The sequence below is a fragment of the Oncorhynchus nerka genome, linkage group LG28 (assembly GCF_034236695.1).
Source record: "Oncorhynchus nerka isolate Pitt River linkage group LG28, Oner_Uvic_2.0, whole genome shotgun sequence".
NCBI lineage: Eukaryota > Metazoa > Chordata > Actinopteri > Salmoniformes > Salmonidae > Oncorhynchus > Oncorhynchus nerka.
The window spans coordinates 37,276,151-37,297,330 of record NC_088423.1 but is presented as its reverse complement, the minus strand read 5'-3'; the positions used below and the strand labels follow the sequence as shown (position 1 = coordinate 37,297,330).

General features: G+C 38.5%; 2 protein-coding genes across 2 annotated transcripts; both read right to left on the bottom strand.

Annotated features, from left to right (window-relative positions):
• Window positions 1–3,266: 3,266 nt before the first annotated feature.
• LOC115112690 (homeobox protein HMX2-like) lies at window positions 3,267–6,225 on the bottom strand. The gene is made up of 2 exons (XM_029639717.2): window positions 5,755–6,225; window positions 3,267–4,569 (listed from the first exon to the last, which is right to left on the bottom strand). The coding sequence occupies exons 1-2, from the start codon at window positions 6,023–6,025 to the stop codon at window positions 4,022–4,024; spliced, it is 819 nt and encodes a 272-aa protein (XP_029495577.1). The 5' UTR covers window positions 6,026–6,225; the 3' UTR covers window positions 3,267–4,021.
• A 3,157-nt stretch (window positions 6,226–9,382) lies between these two features.
• LOC115113199 (homeobox protein HMX3-like) lies at window positions 9,383–14,871 on the bottom strand. The gene is made up of 2 exons (XM_029640570.2): window positions 14,131–14,871; window positions 9,383–13,772 (listed from the first exon to the last, which is right to left on the bottom strand). Exons 1-2 carry the CDS (start codon window positions 14,417–14,419, stop codon window positions 13,162–13,164), a joined length of 900 nt encoding a protein of 299 aa, XP_029496430.1. The 5' UTR covers window positions 14,420–14,871; the 3' UTR covers window positions 9,383–13,161.
• Between the last annotated feature and the right edge of the window lie 6,309 nt (window positions 14,872–21,180).

Here is a 21,180-nt window from a genome sequence, read left to right as displayed (position 1 = left end):
ATGAAAGAAATAAAAGCTGAAATTAAATCATTCTCTCTACTATTATTCTGACATTTCACATTCTTAAAATAAAATGATGATCCTAACTGACCTAAGACAGGGAATTTTGACTCAAATTAAATGTCAGGAATTGTGAAAAACTGAGTTTAAATGTATTTGGCTAAGGTTTATGTAAACTTCCGACTTCAACTGTAGCTAAACAAATAATTGTAATTTTTGTATCCATTTTAGGACTGCCACATGGGAAAAGCTGAGTAAAATGTAAACATTAGGAGTCCCGTAGATAGTTTCCTCTAGGGATGAAAGAAATATCCTGGAAATCCTTCAGCTCATCTTTTCCCTGCCCCTCTTTCTACAGTTGCCATTATTCTTGCCATAAATTATACCACAAAGTGAATTACACTTGCTTTTCACTTTACCAGGCAGGTTTGATCAATCCTAAAGCACAACACATAATCTCAAGAAATCTTCACAGTGATTCCAGCCACTATTTCTTTGGCGTTTAAACCACTTCAAATCATTTTCATTGCCTCGCTATTAAAATGTGTAATTCATACCTGCCATTTGGGAGATGTATAACACAAGCCCCTCTCACTTTTTTCTTTATCTCTCTCTCTCCCTCACCGCTCAGTCTCTCCAACCCTTTCTATCTCTCTCCTGTAAATCAAACAACCCCATGTAACAGGTCATGCACATATCCCACAAGTCAGCAGTGCACAAGTTTCCATCCAGGAGAGTAGTGTATTACCGTCAAACATGATGGCATAACGACCGCTGTAAAACTAATAAACAGCTTCATTCACACAACGCTATTCCTCCTTTTCATGAGTGGTCTGTCTCTTTCACTCTGTTCTCTCCCTTTCCTTTCTTTCACAAATTCATCCCCCTGCACCTCTCCGCCAGCATCAGTTACCCATAAATCACTTGTGTTGTCTAACGTGATCCATTTGCCCAGAACACCGAGCGGCAGTTGCAGGAATTGGGTCAGGAATAATCTGCTGGGCAACAGAGCCTCGCTAGTCATAATGTTGCAGGATAATGTATATCCATTAGCACCGAGAGAGAGAGAGAGAGAGAGAGGGAGAGGTGTGTGTGTGTGTGTGTGTGTGTGTGTGTGTGTGTGTGTGTGTGTGTGTGTGTGTGTGTGTGTGTGTGTGTGTGTGTGTGCGCGTGCGGTTTGATTGGGCCTATTAACCTTAGAGCAACCAAATACTGTAGCCTAATATTGTAAGAGCAAAGATACAAAAGGTACAAAGAAGATACAAAAAGACAGAGTTATTTCCAAAATGTGTAATTCCAACCATTTTCCATGTGCTGTATTATTGTACAATGGTACCAAAATAGTTATCCGTTTTTTTTATAGCCTTATCTGCGGTCATGGAAAACTAAAATGTGTGTAATATGTATGTTTCAATCGTTGAAACCAAGATTATAGGTCTGTTTTTATATTTCTTTTAATTTCTATTAGTTTTAAGATTTTTATTCGAAATTCAGTTTAGTTTCAGTTCGTTTTCAGATCTGATTTACTAGTCACTTAGTTTAAGTATAATAAAAACATTTAGTTTTTCTATTATTTCGTTTTAGTGTTAGTGAAATGAAGTAGCCTATGGGAGGCTAGGAGCCATTTTTGTGTTGTACAATTTTGTTGTTTTGTGGAATGTCTCTTCTTGCCACTGTGGGGCAGTAATGCATAAGGTGATGGGTCAGGTCATAGGTTAGGTGAGATGACAAAGATGCACCAAATAATATTGTTTTATTATTCATTTTGTTTTAGTTTCAGTTTTAGTTTACTATAATAACCTTGGTAGAAACGTACCTAGGTTGTCTGTTATGTTTAAAAGCAATCTAAGCTCCAGGCAAAAGTTTTACATTGCTTCAATTTCAATTAATTTCATGAATTGACCTGAGTTGAAATGGAGTTGGCCCCATTCTTATAGGCCTACGTTATGTATTACCTAATATTGTACAGTATACACTTGTTACAACTAGACTGTAATCCTGCAATAGACAATGAAACTGCTATCAATTGGGCCTACACCAATCAATGATTTAAGAGTTAAGTATATGTTTTCTCCCTATAAACACTCAAAGTGGTATGCCATTTCGAAACAGGTTTCTTTGTCAGAAAGCCTTTTCTAATATTTTAAAATGTATTTTTCACTGTAACCGATACAGTGTTACCTATGCATAGTCACTTTGCCCCCACCTACATGTACAGCTCACCTTAGCCTGTACCCCACACACTGACTCGGTACCGGTGCCACCTGTATATAGCCTTGTTATTGTTATTCTTATTGCGTACTTTTTATTCATACTTTTTATTTTAGTCTACTTGGTAAATATTTTCTTATTCTTGAACTGCACTGTTGGTTAAGGGCTTGTAAGTAAGCATTTCACTGTAAAGTCTACACTTGGATTCGGATCATGTGGCAAATAAAGTTTGATTTGATTTGAGTGGTGGCTAGCTGGAAAAGGCAAAGCATCACACAATGATGCGGTGAGTCTTGAACTTTAACAATGGCACTGCTTATTACATTCCCTCCAACAAGGCTAGGCGTTCCTGTAATGCACACTTCAAATGTCAGAATATGCCGCCATGACTCTGATTGGTTGCTGATGGTGTACATCTCTTTCCCTTCCCCTGAAATAGGTTAAGCAGACCACTGAGTTGACACTCATAAGTACATATGACACATTTCACATTGGCTAACTTGCCAAAGGACTGTGATGACAGATGAAAAGAGTCTTTGTGTTTAAGACAGGCAACATAAATATAACCAAAGCGTTTGACACGATCTTAACTCATTATGTGTCCATGGTTGTTGGGAAGCAGCGCATAAACCCCTCTGCAGCCAGTAATACTGCAGTGGAAGGCTACACCTGAAATCACTTGTATACATAGATCCTTTTGAAACTGTAGTCCCCTTCACAACACTTTGTTGTAAATAGCACATCTTGTTAGTTACACTGTTAGTAGTAGGCAAATGAGCACTTGTTACAGACCTATGAGGCTTAGGGTATAATATTACATTGTTCACATTTGACAAATATATGTTGAATACGGAAAAATAGTGTCCTGCATTGTTTTTAGGCTACCAGGCAATCTAGATGTTTTTAATATGAATTTTGGCACACTGGAGGCTTATACAACTGGCTAAGAGGGTGTTTTAGTATCATTGTTCACCTTTAGAGGCCTAGTTAGTTGCAGAGTCATATGTTTATAAGAGAGTTTGGCCAACTGTAGCTGGATGTCATGTTGATTGAAGCTTCCATGGCAGAAAGTTACACAGAAAAATAACAAATATAGATTTTTCTTTAATAATCTTTGAGCTGCAGTGTGAATATTTTAAATACGTAAGCTATTTTATATTGTACATATGAAATTCGTTTTTCCTTTCCTGTTTTTCAAAAACTGGATTGAATGCCACAATTGAGATGTCGAAATAAATATTAAAAACGGGCAATGTACAATAAATCCCAACCCATGTTTCACTGATATAGAAAATGTATTGAATTAGCAGTTTATTTGGTGGGCCTATGATTACAATAACATTTCCCCAAAATCGAAGCAACGAGTTTGCACTTCCATATCCCCAAATGTATAAACCCAATTTCTTCCAGTATTTTTTAACAGATTAAGGTGGTTGGACCTCAATATTTCATATTCACATTCACATTACATTTAAAACTGTGTTTGAATGCATTCATAATTCGTTTGGGAAACAGTCCACTTGATAACATCTGTATTTCAGTGTCTAAATTCTTGCAATGTATAACGCGTTAAACCAGGGAGAAGAACGCAAAATCAAGGTTGAAAATAATTATTATACACGTGGTGTATTTTATACATTTAGAGAAGCTTGTTGCTTTCTTGTTAAAACATACAGTTGCTGCATAATAAGACATATTTTTTTTCAACAAATAAAGTTATATAATAGACATGAGTTTGGCAGACATTTATAAGAAAGTACTGTCGCGTGTTAACGTGTTATTATTTTGGACTGTCATCACAGGCATTTAGTCAATATTCAATCTTGTTATACAGATTGTACAGTGGTAACCCTTGTAGGCTGCTGCCGGGATAGTATAGTGGCGTTGGAAAAGCAATAGATCTTGGAACTGGTACCCGGAGCAGGGAGTTATCTCTAAAAACAAGCGGCATTCCGACCAGTGTCTGTGCGGATGCGTGTGCCATGTTCGCAGCCTCCAGTTCCGCCGACAGTTGTCGTTTCCATTTGTTTCTGCGGTTCTGAAACCACGTCTTCACTTGAGTTTCTGTTAGCTGTAGACTTGATGCCAAGCAGGCTCGCTCGGAGCTGCTCAAATACCTCTTCATATCAAATGTAGACTCGAGCTGATACACCTGACTCCGCGAGAAGACGGTACGAGTCTTCTTCTTGGACGAGTTAGTCTGCTTGTCCGCACCGTCTGTCTGTCTCTCCTCTGAAATAGGTGACATTGGATTGCATGGTCTCTCTTGTTCCTCTTTGTAATCCTGCAGCAGAGGCTGTGTCAAGTGCGGTCGCCGTGCAATCCCGTTTTGGCCTGAAATAAGTCCCTTGGTTGCACCTGCATTGGGGAAAAATACCAGTATTTTATTTTACCTCTTATTCAACCAGGCAAGTCAGTTTTTATTTTCAATGACGGCCTAAGAACAGTAGGTTAACTACCTTGTTCAGGGTTAGAACGACGGAGTTTTAATCTGTCAACTCGGGGATTCGATCTTGCAACCTCTCTGTTTCTAGTCCAACGCTCTAACCACTAGGCTACCTGCCACCCAGTATAAAGACCAGCGGATTGGAAATAACATTTAAATCATTTCAAAATATTTAAAAACTGTCCTCCTCGATATCTTCTATAGCCTACCAACATTGATAAATGGTGTAGGCCTGCCCTCAAGAAATATGCATCAACATAAGATAGGCTACTGGACGCTTTAGTCTATTGCCTTTAGATAAGGTTATCAATTCTGTCACAAAATGTAGAATATGTCTCAAAGGTTTCACACTTATTTTTCAACGGCTTTGTTTTGGCCTACCCAGGTTTGGAGAACATCCCTATTAAAAGAAGAACATTATTCGATACTCGGTACAAGAGTGCATTAAGTGTGAACTTTGACTCATTAATTGACCGTTGAAAGGTTGTAAGTGGCCTTTTAAATAAACAATTTAATATGACTCTGCCTGGTGCACACTATTAATTAAATCAGGTTACATTTAACGCTCAATTGACGAAATGTAGTGCAGTCATTGTGGAAACATGTTTAATCAATTAGAAGACTCGATTAAATTTGGAATGAAGGGGGAAACATCCTGTTAATTATTTGACCTTTCCCCTGTTCGCTGATCTAGCAGTAATACGACACATTAAACAAAGTGAAGTGATAGTCTACCTATATGCAGACACAAACAGGCTACTATTGAGTTATCGAAGTTTACAAGCTTAAATTGCAGCAAGTATTATGCTAAATGTATCATAAATACGTGTATAATTAGGCCTAGCCTACCTTAGTCTACTGTTTACCTATTATTAGGCTACAATGATAGACTAATAATAGAAATAATGATATTATACCGTTAGATGCCATAGATTTATACAATATATAGCCTACTTAACTTTTTTACTTGGAAAATAAGCGTTTATTTTCGAAAGGCAAAATGTCAGCGACGAAAATCAGTTCAAGAAAAATCTATTTTAAAGCAAAAATGATTACGTTTTAAGCACAACACAAATTACATTCAGTAATCTACTCACCTAAACATGAAAAATTAAGTGGTTGATGTTGGTTGCATGGCTCTCTGTGACCAGGATCCGAGCAGAAACAGTCTGCAGAGTCCTCCCCACCGCTGCACTCCTCTTCCGAAGAAACCGAGAGCAAGCGCGTCCTCGCCAGCTGCAGTCCCTTGGAACTCTCCTTCGCCCCGGACCGTGGCTTCTCCGACGACTTGCCCAATATCGACTGAATAGTGAAGGTGGAAATCGGGGCCGAAGAGCACTTGCTTCCGTTGTCTTCTGTGGTACTCATTCTCGACTCATAACAGTAAGATTGGGCTATATCGTATAGTTTTTGTATAATTTTTTTCTTATTATTGGTCTGTGAGTACTCCTCTTGTGTAAAAGAGTTCGAAAATAGTATTTTTTTAGTAAAACCTTTTTTAACATTGGGATGCTTGGGTTGTTTTTTCCTGGAGCTCAGGGAACATGAATGTATTCCTGGTCGACTTCCACGCGCTCTGACTAAAGGCAGTATTGTAGCGTTGGCTCATTTGCATGTAGGTAAGCTCCTCTTGGACCAATCACACGCTCAAACTAAGCCCGGAAATTTCAAACTCATGTTGAGGTTCTGAGATAGGATGAGAGGCGATAAGGAAAGGCTGTCGTTTATTCTATCTTTACGTCCCTCTTTGAATCCGATAGTGAAGGTAGACAAATATAGGCCTTATGGCACAGACAAATCACAGATCTTAGGCTACTAAATTACTTCAACAGACATCTCTCTCTGCCAGAAATATGCAGCACAAAACGTTTTGCATAGGCATAGTATCCATCGACTTTCATTTAGAAACTGATGCAACCTGTTCCACTGGATGTCATAAGGTGAATGCACCAATTTGTAAGTCGCTCTGGATAAGAGCGTCTGCTAAATGACTTAAATGTAAATGTTAAATGTAACATGTCTCTTACTATAACCCACATTCAATTACATTGGACCTTTGGTTGAAAAGGGAGAATTGTTTAGGCTATGAATTTTGTGTAGGTAAAGGTTTCTAATTTTCAAGTCGTATGTTGTGTGTCGTTTTTTGTGCCTGTTTGTTTTTGTTTTTGTGTATATATTTACACACATTGAACTGTAGCAAATTACTTACCTAATACGTAGGCCTGATTCACAATTTAAGAGGACAGACTGGGGATGAATTTCCCACTCACGAGGCTATGAGAAAATGTGAAACAGGTGCAACCATGGAAGTTAATCAGGAGTCTTTTAACGATGAGCTTCAGTGAGTTTTCTTTGACCTTTTTTCAATCACAAGTATTCAATCGTTTGTTGATGGAATTTGACTAAATAATATTGTCATAAATAGGCATATTGCAAGACAACATAATACATTGTTATTACACTGTAGTATACCCTTATTATTTCCCATGCAAGATGTATAGTGTTAAAGTGAATGGAGAGAATAATATTCTACATGTTTCACATCGGCATGAAGTTTGGATTGGTCATGATTCTCCCTTTGCCTATTATGCTAGATATAGATATAGACTACCATTTACACCTTTTCACTTACTAGTATAAAATACTTTGTTTGGAAGATTCCCTCAAAGAACAAACCCCATATCCCTAACATAATTAGTTACAATTTAATAATAGCATACCACTGAGACAACCCTCGGGGGGAAATGCACACCATGCTATTACAGGCCACTGTAGACACAAGTACTGCACAATGACTTCATTGAAGGAATATAACGCATTTTATTAGCCGTGTGCATGGTAAATTGGTCAGATAATCCAACAAACAGTTCTGGAACTAATACGGAACCTTAACTATTTTTTTTCCTGAAAATAATAAACACATTCCAGGTCCATTATCTGCGATTAGGAATTCATTTGATCATTACTGCAGTTAATCTGCCTCGCGTGGAGTAGAGGCCTGCTAATTGATTGACTAATTGATCGGAGGGCGGGGGCGCTCCCCACCTCCGCCCCTGCCCTCCTCTCCCTCTCTCTCTCCCTCTCTCTCTCTGACAGTGTCTGGCGGGGCAGGTGCTGGGTTTGAGTTCGCAGTTCGAGCACATTATCCCTCTTTACTGCTTTCTAAGGGACCCCAGACACATTACAAACGGTCAGCTTTAATCATAATGTCAGCGCCCTAACTCTCATGCTGCTGCGCCAAGGGAGGGGTTGACGACCCCAGCCTTTCTCCTTATTCTGTTCAATATTGTTTCGTATTGTGGTTTTGTTAATCCTTTGATAGGAGGAAGGAGTAACAGGATGACGATGATTGTAATGAAGACGATAATAAAGACGACGATGAAGACAATGAGGGTGCTGATGAGGATGATGATGAAACTATGATTGTCAAGAACGCATTATGTCCACCGAGACGTTGGCTAGCTACATTTACTGTGGTAATATATGAGGGCAGTCAGATTGCGCTGGATTTACGGTGACTACACATGAGGCGTGAAATCTGCCATGACAGTTAAATGGGCTTGTATACGCGCTCTTTTCAAACAAAGACCTTTGTCAACAGCAGCGATGTCTTTTTAAAGCTTTAATTATACCCGTATAAACTATCCTTAACAAGAAATCATTACATAATTAATCCCACACTTGAATACAAATTCAACTCCACAGTTATTAGGATGTTATTTAAACAAATCTGAATATACTTTTCATGATAGCCTATCAAAATAAAATAAATGGCATTATAATTCATTGTAGGCCTATATGCCTGCATAAAGGTAATTGTGTCATTCATATTTATTTGAACGTTTCTGAAGATCCTACATTCACGTCTCTGATTTGCAGTCTTTTTCTATCCATGACGTTTGTACATTTTACTTTTATAGAATTCTTTTTTCAGAAACAGCATTGCGCGGTATAACCTCGTGCTCTATCACAATGATAGGTGTTGTATTGCAGCCCTACCGCAATAACAGAACACGATCTTTACTATGGGAAAGGGGTCTTAGAAAACCAGATGAAGTTATGAGCAGCTTTGATCTAAGAATCAAGCTTCGATAAATATTAAACAAAGACCCCTACACGTGTGTATTATGATATATGATGTGTCCAACTCTAAAATAAGGAAATTACCAGAGAAAATGATATCAATAAATTTTCTAAGTATAAACGTTGATTATGTTTCGATTTTCATTCAAGGATCCGAGCCCAGCTCCTTTTTTCAAATAGGAGAGAGGGAGAGAGAGAGAGGGGTCGAAGCAGTCGTAAGCGCAAAACAGAGCGCCAACCCTGGAGGTGTAGGCTACAATTTATGTAATCTTCGGCTGGAAATGAATTGGGTAATTTATTGGAAAACAGAAAGTCAAGAAGATTGGATCAGTATAGCCTATCCAAGGGCTCCTATCCATCAAGTTCCAATTAACAACCTCACCATTGAGTTTTAATGGCTTTCCAATCTACTGCCCTGATAGACTCATCAATTCCTCGGGGAGAAATTAAGAAAATCGACCGCCCCTCGGCGTTTCGGTGTCATTCTTCACAGCAACTATATGTCAAATTAAAAACACAATTAACATTTAAACTGTTCCAATCAGACGGTGCCCCGCAACCTATGTTTCACTTAATAGAACTTTTATGAAAATCTTGATGCTCGCATTCAAACCTGAAGCAAATGAGATACTAGTATAAAGATTTCCGTTCCCTAAAAAATAAGTGTGTCCAGAAAGTGTTGTGCTAAGGCCCATGTTATCCCTTTAACTCCAAAAGTTAGTTTTTATTTCATACATTATTGACAAAATGATGCCACGATATTCACAAATGTATGCAGGCTTGTGGCAATGTACAAACAATTAGTAAAATCCACTCAAACTTACTTTTGATATTTTTTTTTCAAGCTTTCCTGACTAATCATTTTGCATCATCAATGATGTGGCCTGTGACACTTTGCTTCTTGAAAGTCCAGTATCTTTAAAACTGGACATCTGATATGCACAACATTTTGGGACTGTATCAACAGTGGACTAATGAAAATAAATAACAAAAGATAATTTTTGAGTGGATTTTCCCTTTAAGCTCAATTAACATAATTATGCCTACCTACGGTAATGAAATTGCAACACAAGATACAGATATTTGCATGAATCACACATGCGTAAACAGATGCCCAGGGTTTCAGTAAAGGGCTGAAAATACATAAACTGTTGGCACTTGATCAGCACTCAACTATCCTGCGGTTACGTCCGTTGCCCTGTTCCTGCAAATGTAGGCTACTTTATCCTATTTTTGGTCTCGCCCCTTCTACTTTACATAAATATGTTCAACAAATGGAAATTATCGAGTTGTCATTTTTTTTCAATTTATGCGCGCAAATCAAGGTCATGAGCGTAACCAGAACTGCCCGTGAACAATGTCATTTTCTGTAACAATATTTTAGACGTTTGTAGATCAATATCTGCTAGGGGAAGAACGCCATATATCCCAATCTATTAATTCTCTGTAATGGGTCCATGTGGAGTTTGCATGATATAATACGTCAATACATGAGTGATTATCAGACTATATTTGAATGCACTCTGTCTAGTGATGCGGTCATAATACAGTAGCTACTGATTTGTTTTCGATAACTGCATTAGAGATAAAATCAGAAAATGACCTTTAGGCAAGGCGTTGACTGGTTTCTACTCAGCTGGAAGGAATGCTGAATACAACAACGAAGTAGGTCGAATCTTCAAGAGTCATTTTATAGTCAACATATTGATATGTATATTATTCCATCTAACATTGTAGATAGTTAATTAAACTTTATATTAGGCTAATGTTGCAGCTATGTCATTTCAGCCAATTTATCTCGTCCACAAATAAGGGAAAAATTAGTGACTGACATTAAACCGGTGAAACATTATGATTTAACAAAGAATATTTCCCTATGTATTAAAAGGAAAAAGTCCGTCCACAACATACCGTGGATACAAATTGTGAAGGTTTGAGGAGAGAGTCTACGTTAATCTTTGTCATGTAGCTATCAAGACCTTTCGACTCCCTAAAACATTAATGTGGCCTACGGTGATCGAAAGACTTGAGATAACCTTTGGTATCTTGTGAAAAAGTTTTCTACTCAACACAAATGTATCTTTTCGACCATTTGCAATAGCTCTATGTCTACGTCATAAACATTCCACAGGTGAATTGCAGGCATGCATTGCAGAGACATTGGCATTGGTGTGTGAATAGCCAGATGCAACCAAACTAAACCCTTAGAACATGAAAACGAATTGAGAAAACCCTAAATCTAGGCCTTCATGTTCTGCTAACCCAGCTGAAACTACACAGACAAAATTGACAATATAACCATTACGTCAAAGACAAATTGCATATTTGGTGGGCTAATTGCACCTGTCCAGTGGTATACCATTACCAAAGTCGGACATCGAAGCTGCATCCACAAGTTAAACGAGTATTGTTGCGAAATTAAACCTACACTTTTTTAAATTAAATGTTAAAATTAGCCTCGAGCTACGCACGCACACACGCACGGACACACGTCCACCACACGCACGCATTTTTGAACAGCCCAATACTAGGGAATGTAATTTTTCTCTTTTGAATAGACTACATTACCCTCAAGATGGTGGCAATTACGCATCTAATTGACCGATACATTTTTTAAAATGTAAAACAATTTTGAAAGTGCATAACAGCAGGTTGATTACGCACCTGCTCAGGTTCTTCATTCACATAATGATGTATGGGTCTCCCAAAATAAGCGTGTGGTTTCGGGGTAGGCCTACCTGTATTTACATTCAATATGGATGGCAAATTAAACTATTTACTAATAATTAAAGCAAATAAAAAAGGTTAGTGTGTGATTTCAATATCTAACTTTGTGAAGTTGCGCCTATGTATATGCATAATGCTTAATTGTGATTAATTCTAACTTTTTCTGATGTCTTTTGGCTACATGGTCTACTCACATTTTCCACCGTGTTTGTTCCAAGGATAAATGTTTCAATATACTGTATATCATATGTCAAGCGTCCAAATTGTAATAATCTTACTTAGTCAACCATCGCTATCTATGGCAATGTGTCTCCTAGGAGTGTCGGCCACGTGGTCTGCCAGACCAGTAGCACTTGTTGTTAGATAGACCCAGTCGAGCCTCTGTAATGGGAATTGACTTATGATCAGACACAGTATTTAGGCAGAATATCCTCCTCTTTGTATATGCTAGGAGCATATTGATTTCCTCTCACACATGACAATTTTGAAAGCCACAACAATTATATTGGGTCTATAATAAAGATTTGATGGAAAGTTGTATTGTTTGTTTATTTATATTCATTTTCATTATGCAACAATAAATCCTGTTCATGAAGACGTTTTGAAAGTCGACAATAGCCTAATTTGTTTGGGAAGCAAACAGGCAATATTAGACATTTATGAATAGATGCCTGAGGCATATGTAGACTACACCTCATTACATCATTGTGCATGCTTGAGTACGCACTGATTTGAAATATTTAAATATGGAATAATCTCCATTTATTTCACAACATAATTCAGCAATACAATATCAAAACGTGTTTTTCTGTACAAAGGAATAGCATCACCTGGTAGCTTCTTTCATTGACTCGATTCAATATATCCATATACATTTGTACACCATGATCAAGTTTCAAAAACACAAAAGGCAATGACATTCAATTCTTAGTTGTGCTATAAGGACATTGTCGAGCAAGCAGAAATGAGAATCAGTACATAAAAACAATAAGCCTATAAGCTACAATTATATTGTACATAAAATAATGTATCTTGATTGTCCGCTGCTAAAGCGCTTTAAGTTTAAAAAAAGACGAAAAAAATAAGCCCGTTCGATAATCTGTCCGATATTCATTCCTAAATAGCTGAGCAAAGAGAAAACACAATGAATTGAATGGGTCTATCACATAACTTGGGGTCAAATGCTAGTGCTTACAGTATTGCCCATATCAAAAATCACATTGTCCGATAGAAAACAAACCAATGTTACCGAATTGTCATAACACACGTTGTAAATGGAAATTGAACAAAATTAACTCCAATGTAATTTCCTGAATGTTATGGTTCTGCGCGGGGAAAACAGGCTTGCTGAAATGTAATTTGGGGCAGTGTGAACTGGATAGTCTTAGCGGAAATGATCTCAAAGCTGCTATAATAACAAAAGGCCTAATAATAATAGACCTAATTATAATTATTATTATAACAATAATTAGAAGAATACTTTTAATATTAATAATAACAATATGCTAATAGTGTGAAATTATACCAGAGAAAATGTAAACTGCAGTCTAATATAAAAATGCGCAATATAGGTCCTCTTTGACAGAAAGCATGGCTCTCTTTTTTTTATTTTCTTCTTTACAAAAATATTGTTTTAGTTTGTATTGTGTAGTGTTCTGTACGAGTTAGGAATATAGACAACAACCTCTTGTTTTTCAGACCGGTCTGAGTAGCGGCACAGAGGTGACGATTGGGTGAGAGTAATAGAGGTGGTGAGGGAAGGTGAGGAGCGGCTGGCTCACAGGCACGTTCCCGGTCGCACTGCCAGTCTCTGAGGCAGAGTTCTCGTGGTAGAGGATGGGCACTCGCACTATCCTCTGTGCAGTGGCGTGGCTCAGATTGGCAGCCTCTAGTTCAGCGGCAAGCTGTCTCTTCCATTTATTTCTTCTGTTCTGGAACCAAATCTTTACCTGGGTCTCTGTCAGGTGCAAAGACGCTGCCAATCCGGCCCTCTCCGAACTGCTCAAGTAGCGTTTCATGTCAAAGGTGGACTCGAGCTGAAACACCTGACTCCGGGAGAACACTGTGCGTGTTTTCTTTTTTCGACATGCTTTCTTGTCCCCACCGTCCTCGTTTTTCTTCCAGTCGTCTACCCCACTGTCTTTCTTTGTGTCCTCAGGATCACTCTCTTCAAGAACTATTTCATCCCCACTTTTGTTGTCCTCGTCTTCTTTGCTGTCTGGGTCAGATTTGAGCACCAGGTCTGGCGAGTCGCGATCCGTGCACGAGGTTGGAGAGGAGTCTCTTGCTCTTGCCTTCTCCGCAACTAAAATGACGACAGGAAATATGGGTTATAAACATGACTGCATGTTCAATACCTCGTTGACACTGGGTATGCTTTAGCAAATATATAAAATAGCAGTTGGCTATACCATTCACTTGAACGCGTAAAAGAAAAATAGAAACATACAATGCTGACAATGGCCTAACGTTAAATGGAATACTTATCATAAGTGACAACATACTTGCTGAGTATATTCTTTTATGAATGTCATTTGACAGATGAAATCTCAACCCACAGCATCAATAGCAATTTACACTATACAAATTACGCACATTATACGTTTTCTTATCATGTGTAAAAGGTAAAGAAAGAGATGACAATCAGATGTTCATGGACTTACCTTCGGTTCTGTGTAGATGACTGGCTGCACTGAGTGTGTAGGGATACCACCATGCTGAGGCTCGCTCCAGATAGTGCGCAGGTAAGGCAAACCTCTGTGTGGGTAACTCAAAGCGAGGAAAGTTGAAGTCCCCGACCTGGGATAGAGAAAAGCCCCCTTCAAAAGCAACCTTTGCCGAGGCGAAGATGGGCTTGGGTTTGGATGGTTTACTATCACAGTTCAGCAAGTTCTTAATGAAGAAGGGAGAGTCTTTCACCGGAGTGCACGTCTCTTGCGCCGTCTCGGGCATTGCTGCTTGGAGGTTGTGGTCCTAATGCCTTAGACCACAAATGTAAGTGTTAAATGACTTAGAAACAGTGATATTATTCGAATAGAAGACTGGTAATTGTCCTTCTTTGCGATGTTTTAAATGAGGAATATCGTCTTGATTACCAGATGATCGAGAACGACAAAAATAAAATACACATCAGAAAAGTAAATATTCTTCAGAGAGAACAAAATAATATCGATATTGCATCCAAGTCTTGTGCGCTCCTTAGTCAAAATGCAACTGTGTCCACCGCGTCAGTCTGGCGCCGGATGCTAATGATGAAATAAAAATGTCATCCAAGTTAAATGCGGAAAGTATACGGCGATTGGGCATGTACAATGGCAAATGGGATTAAGGAAGAGATGGGAAGTAGAACGAGGGGGGAGAGACGGGCAGAGAGAGAGAGAGAGAGAGAGAGACAGAGAGATAGAGAGAGAGAGAGGGGGTGTAGGCTACGCGATAACAACGAAGTCCACCCTAACATTGCGCTTTGGCTGTAGGCTGTAGCGTTGTGGTGTTATTGGTTTTATATAGTCCAATTAGATAGCAAATGAGGACAGGGTTAGCAGCACAAAAGGAAATGTTTGGCCTGAGCTTCTTTGGAAGTAGGCTACAATAGGCAAATTACTCTAACCGAACACAGAATATAGTCTAATAGCAGAGTATGCCTATATCACAATTTGCTAAATAACATTAAAAATAAAAATATTAGAAAACATTATAGTGAATATTAGTTTGGGTATTTTGAGGTTCATAGTTATCGATAATATAGACTAGATTCATAAAGAGCAATAACAATTTTCGGCAAACTATGGATGTAAGTTCTGCTTTTTATAATGGCCATTTTCGTAACACAAACACCAACAAAATAAAGGCTCATGTGCTCAGATGAAGATAGGCCTACAACGAAATATAATATCCTGTATTAGAGCACATTTGGGAAAACAAATTTGGATTATCACCCAGTAAATACATTTTTCAAATTTCCCATAATTGGCTACACGCAAAATGTTGTGTAAAATATTTACCTAAATAGGGCCTATTCTACTTACACGATTCATTCGACTATGTGTATATGCTAGCTATTATAGCTTTACAGGGTAGGATACAAACTTTCATTATTACAGCACAGACAAGATAATTTCCCTACAGGTGTCATGTTTTGACACAATTTGGAGTGAATAAGTTAAATTGATGAACATTTAGACTTTCCCCTATGGACTATCTGCCAACAATTCTATTGAAAAAGGTTGCAAATTATGTCCACATTATCACTAATCCTATTATGAAAGGTTTACAGAATAAGGAATCTATATTAACATTTAGATATAGCCTAATTAAAATATTGTTGCAATCAAATGATTGTGAATTGGATGCGCATGTTTAATCACTTGCCTAACTCCAAATGTAGTCAAGTTGCAATTATTTGCATTGCTTATCAGGACACAAAGGCTTATGGGACACATGCTGAATTGTGTATGCTATAACATAGGTTTACCTCAATAAAAGGTCAACCATACAACATTCTGACACAGTTGATACATTTCCCCTTTATTAATTAATTAGAACAATTAAACCCAATTAAACCCAACAATTTAATAAGAATCATCTGTGTTTACCTTTTTTCATCGGAGATCTGAACACTGTTTTCGAACTATCATTTGTTTTTGCTGATTTATTTAGAAATTCATTCTGAAATGGTCTCAGAAACAGTCATGGTTAGCCAAATGTAAGCCTAAACTATGTAGTGAATGAGCAATTCTAATCATATTTCTACTTTATGGATCTCTAAAATGTTTCTGTGTTGCATAGTCATTATTTTTGACCAAATCGATTTTATTCATTCATTCTTTAGATTGCAGTCTTCGTAAATGCAGTATGTATGTTCACTCAGTGATATTAATTTACTTGCCAGAGCATGCCCAATGAAAAATGAATAATGAGAGGACAGCGTCCTCTGTGGGCAATAAAGGCTAAATGCAGGACCTTAATCACAGATGGAGACGAATAAAGCAACAAAGACTTGTCACCATGGCTACGCACTACTTCACAAAACAACACAATCTCACATTAAATTTGTAATGGCTTAATTCGCGTGAAAAGACACCAATTTTAGTGCGACTTAATTCGTAGGAAAATACACATTTTTGTGCAACATCATTCATAGGAAAATACACAATTTTCTTCATAATGCATTTAATACAAGGCTCCACTTTTCGTGTGCATTACACAATATATTTCATAATTCATTTTATACAAGGCTGTCAAATTTGATGATGGTTGCCAGATTTAAGAAGAAAAATACAGATTTTTTTGTTTTGTGGTATCGATGAAGATATATGATTGGGGAATGTGGATAGATTTTTATGATGGGAAATTATAATAAACCCCATAATACACACAAGCATACAAACACTTACACACATATACATTCACTTTGTTGGTACTCATGTTATAGCCAACTCTTGAGTTTTGTATGAATCATTTTTTATAAAATATTTGTATCTAGTTGTGATGTATTACATTTCTTAAACGAGTTAAATGTTTGTAGTTTGCATGTTCCAGTAATGATTAACATGGTTAAATAGTCGTAAATCCCTGCTTGATTTAGCTTTTGGTATATTTGGCATTTTTAGACATTCTGTATTTCCAGTGAAGAAAGCAATAATTAATCAACACACTACTGTAAATAAATGGACACTACCTGTTATGAAACTAAAATTGCTCTCCGTAAATACAGTGCATTCGGAAAGTATTCAGACCGATTCCCTTTTCCACATTTTGTTACGTTACAGCCTTGTTCTTAAATGGATTAAATAAATCGTTTTCCTCATCAATCTACAATCCAATCTACAATCCATAATGACAAAGCATGAAAATATTTTTAGATCATTTTGCAAATGTATAAAAAAATAAAAAACAGATACCTTGTTTACATAAGTATTGGGACACTTTGCTATCGCCCGTAGTACTCACTTCTGTCATCATGAAGTTCTTTGAGAGGCTAGTTAAGGATCATATAACCTATACCTTACCTGACACCCTAGACCTACTTCAATTTGCTTCCCGCCCCAATAGATCCACAGACAATGCAATAAGCATCGCACTGCACACTGCAAACTGCCCTATCCCATCTGGACAAGAGGAATACCTATGTAAGAATGCTGTTCATTGACTATAGCTCAGCATTCAACACCATGGCACGCCCCAAGCTCATCATTAAGCTCGGAGCCCTGGGTCTGATCCCCACCCTGTGCAACTGGGTCCTGGACTTCCTGACGGGCCACCCCCAGGTAGGAATGAATGTAGGAAGCAAGCCCTTCACTGATCCTCAACACAGGGGCACCACAAGGGTGCGTGCTCAGCACCCTCCTGTACTCCCTGTTCAACCATGACTGTGTGGCCACGCAGGCCTCCAACTCAATCATCAAGTTTGCACACTACATAACAGTAGTAGGCCTGATTACCAACAATGATGGATGAGACAGCCTACAGGGAGGAGGTGAGGGCCCTGGGGGAGTGGTGCCAGGAAAATAACCTCTTACTCAATATCAACAAATCAAAAGAGCTGATCGCGGACTTCAGGAAACAACAGAGGAAGTACGCCCCTATCCACATAGACGGGACTGCAGTGGAGAAGTTGGAAAGTTTCAAGTTCCTTGGCATACACATCACAGACGATCTGAAATGGTCCACCCACACAGACAGTGTGGTGAAGAAGGTGCAACAGCGCCTCTTCAACCTCAGGAGGCTGAAGAAATTTGGCTTGGCTCCAAAAACCCTCACAAACTTCTACAGATGCACAATTGAGAGCATCCTGTCGGGCTGTATCATTGTCTGGTGTGACAACTCTCACACCAGACAATGCAACCGCAACCGCAGGGCACTCCAGAGGGTGGTGTGGTCTGCCCAACGCATAAACGGGGGCAAACTACCTGTCCTCCAGGACACCTACAGCACCCGATGTCACAGGAAGGCCAAAAAGATCATCAAGGACATCAACCACACGAGCCACGGCCTGTTCACCCCTCTATCACCCAGAAGGCAAGGGCAGTACAGATGCATCAAAGCTGGGACCGAGAGACTGAAAACAGCTTCTATCTCAAGGCCATCAGACTGTTAAATATCTTAGAGGCTGCTGCCCTATCTACATAGACTTGGAATCACTGGAAACTTTAATCATGTTTAAATAATGTTTACATACTGCTTTACTAATCTCATATCTATTTACTATATTATATTCTACTGTATTTTAGTCAATGCCACTCCGAAATGGCTCAATCTAATATTTATATATTTCTTAATTACAGTACTTTGAGATTTTTGTGTATTGTTCTGAATCATTTTCATATACTACTGCAGTGTTAGATACGACTGCACTGTTGGAGCTAGGAGCACAAACATTTTGCTACACCCGCAATAGCATCTGCTAAATATGTGTATGTAACCAATAAAATATTATTTGATTTGAGGCTCGAAATTAAGCTCAGGTGCATCCTGTTTCCATTGATCATCCTTGAAATGTTTCTACAACTTGGAGTCCACCTGTGGTCAATTCAATTGATTGGACATGATTTGGAAAGGCACACACCTGTCTATATAAGGTTCTGAAGTTGACAGTGCATGTCAAAGCAAAAACCAAGCCATGAGGTTGAAGGATTTATTCGTAGAGCACAGAGACAGGATTGTGTCGCGGCACAGATCTGGAGAAGGGGACCAAAAAATGTCTGCAGCATTGAAGGTCCCAAAGAACACAGTGGCCTCCATCATTCTTAAATAGAAGACGTTTGGAACCACCAAGACTTCCTAGAGCTGCCAGAACTACAACCATCTCTGCAGCACTCCACCAAACAGGCCTTTTTGGTAGAGTGGGCAGATGGAAGCCACTCCTCAGTAAAAGGCACATGACAGCCTGCTTGACGTTTTCCAAAAGGCACGTAAAGGACACTCAGACCATGAGAAACAAGATTCTGATGAAACCAAGATTTAACTCTTTGGCCTGAATGCTTTGTGTCTTGAGGAAACCTGGCACAATCCCTAAGGTGAAGCACGGTAGTGGCAGCATCATGCTGTGGGGATATTTTTCAGCGGCCTGGGAGACGAGTCAGGATCAAGAGAAAGATGAACAGAGCAAAGTACAGAGATATCCTTGATGAAAACCTGCTCCAGAGCACTCAGGACCTCAGACTGGGGTGAAGGTTCACCTTCCAACAGGACAATGACCCTAAGCACACAGCCAAGACGACACAGGAGTGGCTTCGGAACAAGTCTCTGAATGTCATTGAGTGGCCCAGCCAGAGCCCGGACTTGAACCCGATCTAACATCTCTGGAGAGAACTGAAAATAGTTGTGCAGCAACGCTCCTTATCCAACCTGACAGAGCTTGAGAGGATCTACAGAGAATGGTCATACCCACGACGACTCAACGCTGTAATCGGTGCCTAAGGTGCTCCAAAAAATACTGAGTAAAGGGTCTGAATACTTATGTTAATGTGATATTTCCGTTTCTTTTGATGTTGAATAAATTAGCAAACAATTTTACAACCCTGTTTTTGCTTTGTCTTTATGGGGTGTTGTGTGTAGATTGATGAGAGGGGTGAAAAAACAATTTAATCAATTTTAGAATACGACTGTAACGTAACAAAATGTGGAAAAAGTCAAGGGGTCTGAATACTTTTCGAATGCACTGTAAATAATGAGAAATGCTCAGTCTGAAGCCATTTGGCTATGGGTTTCACAGCCCTGTAATAATGATACAATTTATATCACCTTAAAAAGGGTTTATTTAAAACCTATGTTGGGAATAGTGGCATAGGAGAGTCTGAAATGAGCAGAGGCAGTTGGCCTACAATGCTGGCATATGCCTTGTTACAATAGCCTAAGTATATAAGATGATTGACACAACCATAATAATCATCATAATAATATGGCATGTGTTAGCCAACATAATTCATTATTTTACATGACCTGTTTAACTGCATTGATATGGCTTAATTGATCATAGTCCAGACTTGTTATAGTTGCAAATACCATGCAGTTGCACCAGGGGAATTTAAACCCAATTTCCCATCATGAAAATGTATCGCCATTCCCCAAACATACCTTCATTGATACCACAAAAAAATGACAAATGCAGCTTTGTACTGCAATCTGGCAACCCTCATAAAATCTGACATAGCACCAGTATCCCAAATTATTAGGTGTAAACAAATATTGAAAACAGCATTGGCATTAATAAAATACAATTTTTTAAAACTATCATTGTTATAATCATTTCGGTGACAACCTGGTTGATTAACAATATTGGGTTGTTGACACGTTTAAAAAAAATATAAATACATGTGGGAGACCAAAAAAATGGCAGTGTAGAACACCATTGCCCAGAATGCATTGCTCCAATAACTGTCAAAAGATTGTTCCATAGTTTTCCCCCAACAACTGTGTTTTCCTATGAATGAAGTCGCACAAAAATGTGTCTTTTAACGCAAATTAAGATGCACAAAATGTGTGTATTTTCACACTAATTAAGGCACACAAAACAACAAAATCTGCTGAAATGTTTTTTTGTACATATTTGCATGAATTGAGTGTGAGATTGTGTTGCAACACAAAACGTAGCCTAATGTATCATAGCCGATCTGTTATTATTTTCATTTAGATTTTGCTATGATATTTAATCATCATTGAAATCACCATCATCATTGGCAAGTGGGCCCCAAGAGGAAGCTAATTAGGTCAAA

Coding starts and splice junctions, on each gene's coding strand:
- LOC115112690 (XM_029639717.2), bottom strand. CDS start 6,025: ATGAGTACCACAGAAGACAACGGAAGCAAGTGCTCTTCGGCCCCGATT. Junction 4,570..5,754: donor ACTTAATTTTTCATGTTTAG/GTGAGTAGATTA, acceptor TCCCCAATGCAG/GTGCAACCAAGGGACTTATT.
- LOC115113199 (XM_029640570.2), bottom strand. CDS start 14,419: ATGCCCGAGACGGCGCAAGAGACGTGCACTCCGGTGAAAGACTCTCCC. Junction 13,773..14,130: donor TCATCTACACAGAACCGAAG/GTAAGTCCATGA, acceptor TCGTCATTTTAG/TTGCGGAGAAGGCAAGAGCA.